Here is a 12,102-nt window from a genome sequence, read left to right on the forward strand (position 1 = left end):
CCTGGGACCCTGCTCTGCACCTAATCGCCTGGCTGTGTGGCCCCTCCTCTGAGCAGCCACCTGTGGCCCCGAACAATCGCTCTGAGTCCCAGAGACCCGCCACACGCCTCTTCCTCCAGACAGCCGCCCAGTATTCCGGTGCGGTCACTAGGAGTCCAAGAAGCTCACTGCGTGCCTCCTCCTCCCACCAACCACCCGTAGCCCTGGGCAATCAATCACTCCGAGTCGAAGTGACCCTGCCCGTTCCTCCTCCTTCTCCAGATAACCCCCCGGGTGTTCAGGAGCAGTCCCTCTGAGTGGCTCTGAATCCACGTGACCCGCTGCACGGGTCCTCTGGGCAACCGCCCGGAGCTCTGGTGTGGTCCCTCAAGACCAAGCGTCCCACCACGCTTCTCCTCCAGGCAGCCCCCCTGTGTTCAGGAGCTGTCACTTTAAGACCAAACAACTCACCACTCGCCTTCTCCTCTGAGCAGCCGCCTGGAGCGCTAATGCAGTCACTGCGAGTCCAAAGGACCCGCCGCGCTCCTTCTCCTCCTTCTCCTACTCCTCCGGGCAGGCCCCGGGGTTCAGAAGTGGTCAGAGTCCAAACAGCTCGCCACGCAGCCCCTTCTCTGGCAACCGCCTGTAGTTCCCGTATAGTCACCCGAATCCAAGCGGCCGCTCCTCTTCCTCCTTGTCCTCAGGGCAGGCCCCGGGGTTCAGAAGCGTCGTTCTGATTCCAAACAGCTCGCCGCGCGGCTTCTCCTCTGGCAACCGCCTGCAGCTCTGGCGCAGTCTCTCCGAATCCAAGTGGCCACGCTCCTCTCCTCCTCCTCAGGGCAGGCCCCGGTGTCCTGAGTCCACACAGTTCTCCCCGCCACTCCTCCCCCGGGCAGCCGCCGGAGCCCCAGTGGCTGCTCCGAGTCCCAGCGCTGTGCCAAGCGGCCTCCTCTATGGCGCTCCAGCGGGGGGAGGGCCGTCTCGCCGGCAGTTCTACTTCACAAAGTTTCCTGCGTTCCGGGACCCCCGTCCCATCCGGGATGCCCCCCCAGGGGGTGAGAGTCACCCGGCTACTTTGAGTTGGTCCCAAGCGTCTCAATATCTCCTCTCTTGAATCCTGAGTTCTGGAGCAACACGTAATGCAGCCACCCTCTAGGCCGCCATCTTGAAAACCCCCCTCTATATATTCCAGATATTAATCACTTATTTGTGATTTGCAAATATTTTCTCTCATTCTGTGGATTGCCCTTTAACTCTGTTAATTTTGTCTTTTGATGCAAATCAATTTACATCTTTGATGAAATCCGATTTGTTTTTCTTTCGTTGCTTGTGCGTTGGTGTCATACCCGAGAATCACTGCTGCATCCAATGCCATGAAGCTTCTGCCTTAGTTTTTTCCCCTAAGAGTTTTCTAGTTTTCAGTCTTACGTTTAGGTCTTTGATCCTGTTGGGATTGATGCTATTACCAATTGTTTGATTACTCTAGCTTTGAAGAAAGCTTTGAAATCAAGCATGTGAATTCTTTATCTTTGTTGTTCTTTTTAAAGTCTGTTTTGGCTACTGGGTGGCCCCTTGAAGTTCCATGTAAATTTTAGGATGAGTTTTTCTATTTCTACAAAAGATATAATTGGGATTTTGATAGAGATTGCATGGAATCTTTAGATCATTTGGGTAGAATTGATATTTTAACATTAAGTCTTCTTATGAACATGGGATGTGTTTCCATTTATGTCTTAATTTCTTTCAGTGATATTTTACAGTTTTCATTTTATAAGTTGTTCACCTCCTTGGTAATTCCTAAGTATTTGATTCTCCTTGATGCCATTATAAATGGAATTATTTTTGTAATTGTGTTTTCATATTGTTCTCTATTAATATATAGAGATACAACCAATTGTTGTGTGTTGATTTTGTATCCTAATACTTTGCTGAATTCGTTTGTTAGTTCTAACAATGTCTAGTGTGGAGTATTTAGGGTTTTTGCACTTAAGATCCTATTGTCTGTGAAAAGAGATAATTTTACTTCTTCTTTTCTAATTTGGATGCCTTTCATTTTTTTCCCCTGCCTAATTACTCTGGCTAGACCTTCTAGTACTAATGGTTGAATAGAAGTGGCAAAAGTGGGCATTCTTGCCTTGTTCCTGATCTTAGGGGAAAGCGTTCACTCTTTCACTGCTGAGTATGATGTCTACTGTGGGTTTTTCTGTGTGACCTTATTATATTGAGGTAGTTTACTTCTGTTCCTTGTTATTTGTGTGTTTTAATCATGAAAAAGTATTGTATTAATTTCTTTTTAATATCAGATGTTCAAACTACTTTTTTAAAATATATTTTTTTAGATGTTGCTAGATCTTTATTTTATTCATTTATTTATATGTGGTGCTGAGACTTGAACCCAGTGCCTCTGACATGCTAGGCAAGTGCTCTACCACTGAGCCACAGCCCCAGCCCTCAAACTACTTTTTTTGGGAACTCACTTCTTCGGTTATTTCTTAAAAAGCTACATGCAGGCAACACTCAGCTTCCCAGCCTTCCTTTTGTCTCTGGAGAAACTGCATTTCTCTGACTCATCCCCTCTTTCAGGTCTGCCCAGCTGGGCTTTCACAGCTTGGTGGCTAGGTGACATACCAATATTCTTCTACCTCTTTGCTTCCTAGAATATGTGACGTGCTTTGCTTTGGTGTAGTCACCCCTCAAGAAGTGAGTCAACTTTGAAAAAAATGTACAATAGTCATAGAATGCAGAGATTATAATTTTGGCCAATGTATATGAAGCCTTTTTGAAAATGTGTTTTTAGTAGACTAGATTTGGGATTTTAATGACATTGTGCTTTTGTTTGAATAACTAGGCCATGGTTAGGACTAGGAAGCAATTTCATCAGTACCAGATTTTTCAGTTTTAGTTTTCTCTAGAAAATAAATCCTTATTCTAAACCAATTGGAGGGAAATAGTCAAAAGCATAAACAGACAACAATCATCGGAACAGAAACTACCAGAGGCTCATCCCTCCCCTGACACCACACTTCCAGAACTTGCCCTTCCCATCATGGCGGGGGCACCCACGAAAGGAGTCGCTGTTAGCAGTGGATTTTCTTGGCCTTTATTTGCCCCGGGAAGGAGTCAAGAGTAGAGTATTTAAAATTGTCACCAACCAAGGGTTTCTTCCTTCACTGTCCCTACCCCCTCAGAAATGCAAGCTCTTTCATTTCCTTCTCTTACTTTACCCTAGTAGCTATTTGTCTGCATTACCTACAGACTAGAAATATAAATTCTAGACATGTGCTCAGTTTAACAAAATCCACAATAAAATACTTTAGTTGTCCTTGGAGTTTGTGATAATGGAATTTTACCTGTATTGAGGTGGCTGGGGAGAAAAATAAAATGGTTAGAAGGAGGAATGTGATATGGTGGCCAGGGAGGAAGCAGATGGCTTGCTCTTGCTCCCCCACTTGGAAAATTCATCACTTCTTTTACTTTCTTTTGGGTTTCAGGATTACTTTCCTTTTTGGAAAAAAGGTCTAGTTTTTTTTTCTATTTAAAATTCCCAAGAGAGAGAAAAAGAAAAAAATAAACCAATCAAGCTCTCATTGGCTTAAAGATTACTCCAGGCAATCTGGAAGCTTGCTTTGGGAATGGTAGCTCCCTTACATGAGTGAAAGAGACCAATCTCCTTTAGGATCCAGAGAAAACAGGGATGAGCTCGTTGCTGGGGCTTGTAGGGTGAAGATGTCTGCAAGATACCAGGCACTCACCGAGGCTGCTGTGCTCATGTCTTTATTTCAGAATTTGGACCTGGAGGTGGAAGTATGGTTCCCAGGCTCACTCCACTGCAGGAAGTGGACAAAACTCAACAACATGTTAGCATCTTGCAAAATAGGCCGGGGCCTTGATATTCCCCTACGAGCTGATCCAAGCCAGGAGAGAGGGATGGGAACTTGCTGTCCTCTGCAAACGTGCGTGGAAAGGATGCTCAGGGCAAGGTGCGGCTTTTAGCAGTATGAGGAACCTGAGGGAACAGAGAGGAAATGGAGTTTGATTTGAGAAGAAATGAAAGAGGTGATTCCTCAAGGACTGGCCTCAGGGTCAGGCAGCTCTGTCGTGGGGCCGCCTTCCCTCTGGGGCCACGTGTAGTTTCAAGATGGCAGGACCCAGGCTGAGTGGGGAACTGCAGTGCTCTTGTGGGATTTGCAGTCACTTGACTGGAGGAAGCTGCCTATGCTCCCTTCCCCTGCACTCCCCAGAGGAACCAAGTCAGGGACGGGGGAGGTCTGATATCTGAGGCACTTGGATATCAACAAAATTCTTAGGTCAGAATGGGTCTTAATTTGCCTCCTCCATCATCAGATGTGGAGACCGTGTCACTGGTCCAGGGTAGCTAAGCAAATGAACCGAGGTCAAGAATAACCTGTCTTCTCCCTTTGTGAATTTCCCATCTGATCATCTTTGAAACGATATCATACAGTTGTTGTGGCACGTGGGACTAAGAAAGAAGACCTAACAGAAGCAAAAGACAAACGGCAGACGTACCCGGGCAGTGAGGCATCCCCATGATCTTGGCGAGGTCCATTTTCGGGCCCATTAGGCCACACATTTTCCCCCGCTGCGTGGGCTCCAGTTTGCTTGGGCCCAGGGCTTTGGCGCACATCTTTGTGTTCCCAGCCATCATCTTCTCCTCTATCTCGTTCTTCAGCTTCTTGTTTTCTTGCTGCAGATGGACCATCACATTGTGGAGGTGGCTGTGGAAAGGAGGAGGAGGGGCACGTGGGTGTTCGGGTTACGTCTTCGGCTTGGTTCCTTGCTGGAAAGAACTGATAAGGGTGTCACAGGAAAGAGGCTTGAAGGCCCAGTGCCTGTCAGAGCTGGGTTCTTATTACACACTCTGGAAATGGAGGCCTGTGTGTGTCCCTTAGAAGCAGCCCAGGCCTGGGGTTGGGAGGACACAGAACTAGGACTTCTGACCATTCTATTGGCTGTGGGCCTGTTGCCTTATCTGTTCAATGGGGAAAATCAAGTCTGATCTGCCTGTTGGGGTTCATGGAAAGATCCTGTTGGACAAACAATAGAAATTTGATTCGAAAAGCCAGTAGGCTCTTCTGAACAATTGTGATCACGTGTCCTTGGGTTCTCATGACTGTGCCTGGGGAGTACTTTCACCCAGTACAATGCCAGAGCCCTAGTTTTTTCAGCCTCCCTTTGCTAAAGAGCAGGGAGCACAGGGGATCTTGGCCCTGTTGAGAATTTGGACAAATTCCTTATTCCCATTTCACAGGTGAGGAAGTGGAGGCTGTGATGTCAGTGAATGGAAAATAACTTAGCCTTTTCCTCATGACTCAGTAAATGGCAGTTATTTTTAGTAGTTGCATTTCTCCAAACTAATGTTGGGAACAATGGATCACAGTGAGTTCCGAAACAGGACTTCTGGAGTTGGAATTCTGGCTCTGCCGCTTGCTAGCTGTGAGACCAGAGGCAAGTGATGGAACCTTTGGTTCCTCTCTTGGCTCATTGTCTGTCAAGACCTACAGACAATCCCTGACTTGGGATGGTTTGACTTACAATTTTCTTTTCTTTACTTCACAGTGGTATGAAAACAATACACGTTCAGTAGAAACCCTACTTAGCATTTTGTGTTTGGATCTTTTTTTTCTGGGCTGGCGAATCCTCCCTGCAGTACAATCCTCCCTGCAGATGCAGGCAGAGGCAGCAAGTTACGGCTCCCAGGCAGCCCCCGGATGCCGGGAGGGGGGGGAGGCAGACGCTGCTCTGCAGGGCACTGGTAGGTTGGGGGCACTGAATGCACTTTGACTTATTAACATTTTCAACTTCTAATGGGTTTATTCACACATGACTCCATCTCAAGTTGAGGAGCAGCTGCATGCTGAACTCATGGTCGTAGGAAGAGTAACCTGCAAAGTGCTTAGAACAGTCATCGCACGTGCGGAACAGGGAATGTTAGTTGAGCTATTATTAAGATTTTTTTTTTCAAATAGGATCAGGCAAACTCAAAAATGACTCCTTTGTGAAACGGGATTTCTGCAACTTGATGCTCTCTAAGAAAAGCCTGAAGTAATTTGCTATTTTCCAGATTCTGACAACTTTTCTTTTGTACAATCCCTGTTTCTGTCCAGTAAAGAATGTCATGGTCCTTTCTAGAGGAAATCACACAGTGAATCTCAGCTCTTCTCTGGGCCTACGCTCTACCCTCTGCTCTCCACATGCCTTAAGCCCCCTCTTCCTGTCGCCCCTCACTCCCCCTGGGCTGGAGGCGGGGTCCTGGCACTGCCCCTTCCCCTGGCTCGCCGTTATTCTCTCGGGTGCCCTGTTGCCAGCACCCCTGATGCCTTCAACATCCCATACAGCCTGTCCACGTCCTGGCCTCTTGGGTCCTTGAACTCTATGGTCTTGTCCTTCCCTTCAGCTTAACCTCTGTCCCTCGCCTAAGATCAAAGCCTAGGATGGAGCTTTGGGACTTGAAGCCCAGGCATGCTGTGGCACTGAAGCCCTCCTTTTTTGGGGTAGGGTTTGGGGCAGTTGCTGCTCGGTCACCTTTGTGCAAAGCAGGCTCAGTGCTCCCAATGTGCCTGACAAAAGCTGAGGGTGCAGTGTCTAGGGCTCATTGTTGCCTGTCACTTTGCCACCTCCCAGGTCTCAGCTTTAGCCTTTCACCCCTTCACGTCTCATTTTGAGGTTCTTATGCTGCTCCTACAACTCACTCTCAGCAGACCTCGCTTTGACCTGCAGCTGAAGCGAGACCACAGGGGAGCGTGGAGCCCCAGGTACAAGGAACCTAGGTCCCCGATGGCCAGGAGGAAGAGAGGATCCCCAGCTGGGGCTGCTGGCCTCAGACCATCCCATGAAGACCTGCTCCTTCTGGACTCCTCCTTCGGGATCTCTTTTCAGCAGTTCGGCCCTACCCTAACTAAAGCCTTTCAGTTCCCCTTCCGGTCCCTTCTCAGCATTCTCGACCTTGGAGAATCACAGAGATGAGAGAGGAAGGAGCACGAGGGCTATTAAACCTCTTTCTATTGCTGTGAGAGGATGAGGGCCAGGGAGGCCCAGGGATGTGCCCAGTGTCATGGAGATGCAGGTTCAGGACTCAAGGGGCTTTCCAAAGTTCCAGGCCTTTCCTGGGACTGATCCACATAAAATGATAAGACCAGCCCTGGCTGCTTGCCAGCCCTTCTCAATAGGTCCCAGGGAGCAGCCAGGGTGGTGCGGGATGGCTTACTCCTTTTCACCAGTCAGCTTGGCGATGTATTTGACCTGCTCACGGAGCTTGTTTCCTAGTTTCTCGTTGGCGATCCTGTAATAAAATCCACAATGGGAAAGAGTGGCTGGTTCCCCAGCCTCCTGTGAGCAAGGGTGCAGGCTGGCTGGATAGGGCACTGGGTTTTCTCAGCAAGGCTCCTACTGGATCCCAGACCCCCATGCACCATCTTGTCCCTAGAGCTAGAGTCTCCCTAGCACTTGGCAACTAAGGGGACTCTCTGTACTTAAGTGCTGTGCAGAGTCACTATGATCCCCAGGGGAGGTCAAAGGAATGAGTTTAAGGAATCCAGGTGAAGCCAGACACCAAGTTGGGAAGAGGAAACTTGAGCCCCAGCAAAGCATCCCTTCAGTCTTGACTCTGCCCTATTCTTAAGTCAACAGGACTTTCCTAGCTTTCTTCAAGAGCTGGGCCCCCTCCATCTTATCCCAACCCGTGGGAGTGGGCTGAGACTGGATCAGTTTCCCATGGCAGCAGGCTGCGTGTGACTAATTGGCACACATGTGGCTCCTCAGCTCAGTCTCAACCCTGGGACCTGCTTCTCTGTTTCTGCTTTACTTACTTCTGCTCTTTTGCCCACTGTTCCATGTTGCACATAATCTGATCATTCTCTCGGTGGAGCCTACACGGGTCTTTGGGCACAGACCGCTGGGACAGGCAGCAGGGCTTCCATACAAGAAGAAAATGAGACAGTAAGAGGATGGGATCAGGACCAACACTTCCTTTTCCCTAAGCCTGGTCTCTTCTCTCTTCCTGGGAGAAGAAAATTCAACTCTTCTGTCTAACCCAAGATCGGAGTTGTCACACCAGACATTCACCTCCAGCTGCATTCTACCCAAAGGTGACATCTCTTAGGAGGCACCATTTATGGTGCTCATTTGTAGCAGAGACAATATATCTGAACTAATAATGGCCAAAGGCATTGAAGTGACCAATTCTAACAAAGTGACCTGTTCTAACAAAGCAGTATATTTTAACAGATGGGGGGAAAATATCCAGAGGAAGAGAGATGGCTTCGTTCTAATTTTAACAAAGGCTTTGTCGCTACCTCAGGATGTCACGAGGTCTCCTGCCATGACCTTCACTGCTCAGGGAGTTGGGCACAGGGCACGTTCAGTTAGCCAGTCTACAGCAGGGTCGGGCTGCTGAATGGGCTACTGAACTTACTCCAGAAGGGGACTGCCCAGCGGGTCGTCTGAGTCAGGGGTGTCTGATGTACCTGAGACTGGAATGGGGCCTTTGTTCTGGTCCACAGCCATAAACATAGGTGGGCCGGGACAGCCGCGGTGGCCTGGAGGACCCAGCCCCTGCTTCATGCTGAATGGAGGTGTGGGGGGTTCCTGTCTTTTCTCCCCGCACCCCCAGCTCACCAAGGGCTGTCTGGCTGGGATGGATTGATAGGAAGTGACAGAGGCTGAGGAGTGCCCACCTCCTTCTCATCTGCAAGGAGGTTCTCTTTCAGCGTGGCCATTTCCTCCTGGAACTCCCTGAGCTGCATCTCTTTAGCCGCCAGCATCTTGAGGTCGTTCTGGTGCTGTTTCTGCCACTGCAGCACCTGGTTGCTCATCTCCTCTAGCTTCTTGTCGAAGGCATGCACCTACTCAGGAATGGAAAGTGAGGAGGGGACCCCAAGGGTGGGCAGAGGGTGCCTTCCAGCCTTGGAAGACGTGTTGGGGTATTTTATTTCCAGCGGCCAGCAGAGGGCACCCCTGCTCTGATCTTTGTTGCCTCTGCCTAAAGTTCCAGGAGCCAAGGTGGTAGAGGGAACCCCTTAGCCAAGGGCATGCTTAGCGCTAAATAATTCTGCGTGCCAACTGTGACCTTGTGGACTCCTAACAGGACGCAGCTTGAGCACCAGGCTTCTGCTCACCTCTAGCTCGCTCTGCTGGTGGAAGCCCTGAAGTTTTTTTAATTCCACATTGAGCTTTTTCATCCTGTCCTCATAAGCAAGGATCTCGTCCTCCAGGTGAGCTTTCTTGTCTTGGGCCTGTAACAAGCTTCGCTGCAGGCTCTTGGTCTCTGAGGTCACTTGATTGAGCTTCCGGTAAAGATAAAGGGACGACAGTGGCCATGGGACCTTTTGACCCTCTCTGCTGAGTCTTGAATGGAAAAGGGTTCCGGTCCCTCCCTGTCCTCTGCCCAGGGTGCTGCAGGTGGTTACCTTCCTAGTGACAGTGCCTGCTGTTCTGCAGACCTCCCCTCAGGCCTCCGTTCCCTCCCCCGCTTCTTCTGTTTCTAGTGTGATAATTGATCTATAGGCATGATCAGCTCAGGGATGGACACAAATTTCCCTGACAATCCCGGCTTTGGGAAAACCTTGCCCCGAGTCATCCCTGGGCAGAAAGACTTGTGAGCCTTGGCTCCCATCTTTTCCTCTCCTCTCAAAATAAAAGCCTCGCCAAGAAGAAGTAGTCCCTCTCTGGACAGACCGCCCAACCCAGGCAAGGGTTTGAGATGCCCTGAAATTGCCGGAAGCCAGCTCATGCACCGCTCACGTCACCCTGAAGACCCCCCTGCAGATGAGAAGGTGTTGCCTCACCTTCTCCAGGGCTTGCGTCAGGTCATCCTGGCAGGTGGTTGACTTCCGGCATAAGTTGTCATAGATTTCTTTAGCCACCATGGTCTGCATGCAGTGTTTCTCTTTCTGAACAGCCTTGTCCAGCTGGGCTTGCAGATTCTCTATGGCCTCCTTGTGTTGGGCTATCTATAGGGAGTGAGCACGTCACTGTCAGGCCCAGCTCCTGGCCGGAGAGCTGCCCTCTCTGACCATAGGAAATGGACAGGGGCTGGCTGGGCTCTTCTCTCTGCAGTAACCTGCAGAGCAGTCTGTGCTAGGTTTCAAAGGCAGAGCTGTCTTTCCAGGCCCTTCTGCACCCTCCACCCACGTTTCCTCCTTTGAGTTAGTATATCCCCCAAATACAAGGAGTACCAGAAGTACTAGGGTGTGATATGCCAAATGTGTGAAAGTCCCTTCCCCAGGGACTTTGATAAAGTCCCCAGGGACTCTGCAGCCATTGATAAAGACCTGGAATCCAATTCTAGGTTGGTAGACATGATACATTTTTTTTTTTTTAACCTCACTTAATTCAATTTACTAGACTTGACACACCATGTAAGCAGGACCCCAAGTGTACTTTGCTGGTTGTTCTTTATTGCTGTAACTCAGAGCACGGCACGTAAAAGGTGCACAGGAAATGTTATATTTTGCATTGTTCTTAGTTAAGGTTATGAATACTGTTTGAAGTCAGGGATCAATTGAACACAAAATTTGGGCAGAAGTACCTTTAAAAGCAACTTTATTTGTCTTAAACTTTGTAATGAGTATTCATAGTGTGGTTAAAAGGGAGTTGAGATATGAGGTCAGATGTTTTGGGTTGAGGTCTGTCATTGCTACTCTTACCTCACTTTCTGCTTCCATAAATTGGGATAATTTCAATTGTTTTATACAGTTTTCATGATGACCAAATGAGAAGGTGTATGTTAAAAGGGTAAAACCCCTTTTAAATGTATAGATTGTCATATGATGGTGAGTTACTATCAGGCACAAGGAGTGTCATCTCATATATTTTAAGTCCAGGTCAGAGCTGTTTCTAAGTCTGGAAGCAGGAGGGAAATCTCAAAAATATGTGTGCCTGATTTGTGTTCTTTGGTATTCTAGTACACGTATGTCCTAAGCTGGTCCCATACACCTCAGAAATACACTCTTTTGGGTTTTCTTGCTTTATCTCCAATAACTGTTCAGTGCTTGAAGTTTGTCACTTTTGTTTTTTATGATACTGGGGATTGAGCCCAGGGGCACTTAACCACTGAGCCACATCCCCAGTCCTTTTTTTATATTTTATTTAGAGAAAGGATCTCTCTAAGTTGCTGAGGCTGGCTTTGAACTTGCAATCCTCCTGCCTCAGCCTCCTGAGCCACTGGGATAAAGTCTGTTACTTTTTCAGATGGAATTGAGAATATCATCGACCCTAGGAATCAGTGAGATGGAAAGCATTGGACTTCTTACTGTATATTTTTCAAGTCCTGGTGGTGAAACTGTTCCCAAAGATACAAACTGGAACTTCAGTGCTTTTCTTTCTGGGGATTTCTGAAAAATGTGGAGTCAGCTGAGTCTCCCGTAACCTAGAGAAGTCATTAGGGAAATACAGTTTCGTGTGTTTGATGTGTGGTGGCTCAGCTGAGAAATGTCACGATAGAGGTGAGGTAGCAGAACGAAGGGCGCTAAAGAAAATCATGATGATGCTAAAATGGAAGTTTTGATAACATGAGTGATTTAGGTTAGAAAAATGCTAAAAACTGAGATGTAAATCACAGATCCAAGGAGTTCTAATGAAGGTTCTCATAGAAGACCTACACAGTCTCCTACCAAAGGCAGGCTCTAGTTAGGTATAAATGGCATTATAGGTGCCTTACATGAAGTCATCCTCGAATCCTTTCTTTTTTCTCACAGTTAGCCCATCAGCAAGTCTGGTCAATCTTGGCACTAAGTTCTTCACTGACAATACTCCAGCCTGGGCAGGAACAGGTTCCTAACTGAACTCCTTTCCAAATCTACTTCTGCACACTACAGTTGTATTTGAAAACTGAAATCAGATTGAATCATCTCTCTTGTCCTTTTGAGGAAATCTTATCAGATTAAGACCTATATGAGTATAAAATCCCAAATTACTTAACAAAAGCCATACTGTCTGTCCCTGCCTAATTTTCTAATCTTACACCAACAAGATAAGTCTCCCTTAATAAGTCTACTTCACTAATGCTGGCCTTATTTCACTAAGAGTGTCCTAAGGGCCAAGTGTGTATTAAAAGTTATACAAGATACACAATCAGGATTTATACTAGAAATGCAAGGAAGGGCC

The 12,102-nt window shown here is 47.8% G+C and overlaps 1 protein-coding gene across 1 annotated transcript in view; it reads right to left on the minus strand.

The window, feature by feature from the left end:
• Positions 1-3,869: 3,869 nt before the first annotated feature.
• Positions 3,870-12,102, minus strand: part of PMFBP1 (polyamine modulated factor 1 binding protein 1) — a 29,474-nt gene continuing 21,241 nt past the window's right edge. The window contains exons 12-18 of the mRNA XM_079117737.1: positions 9,783-9,947; positions 9,114-9,281; positions 8,673-8,840; positions 7,806-7,909; positions 7,205-7,279; positions 4,507-4,715; positions 3,870-3,985 (exon numbers count right to left, since the gene is read on the minus strand). Of these exons, the coding sequence (XP_078973863.1) occupies positions 3,969-3,985; positions 4,507-4,715; positions 7,205-7,279; positions 7,806-7,909; positions 8,673-8,840; positions 9,114-9,281; positions 9,783-9,947 (906 nt within the window). The 3' untranslated portion in view covers positions 3,870-3,968. The remainder of the gene's footprint in view (positions 3,986-4,506; positions 4,716-7,204; positions 7,280-7,805; positions 7,910-8,672; positions 8,841-9,113; positions 9,282-9,782; positions 9,948-12,102) is intronic.

Source organism: Sciurus vulgaris, assembly GCF_902686455.1.
Source record: "Sciurus vulgaris genome assembly, chromosome: 17".
NCBI lineage: Eukaryota > Metazoa > Chordata > Mammalia > Rodentia > Sciuridae > Sciurus > Sciurus vulgaris.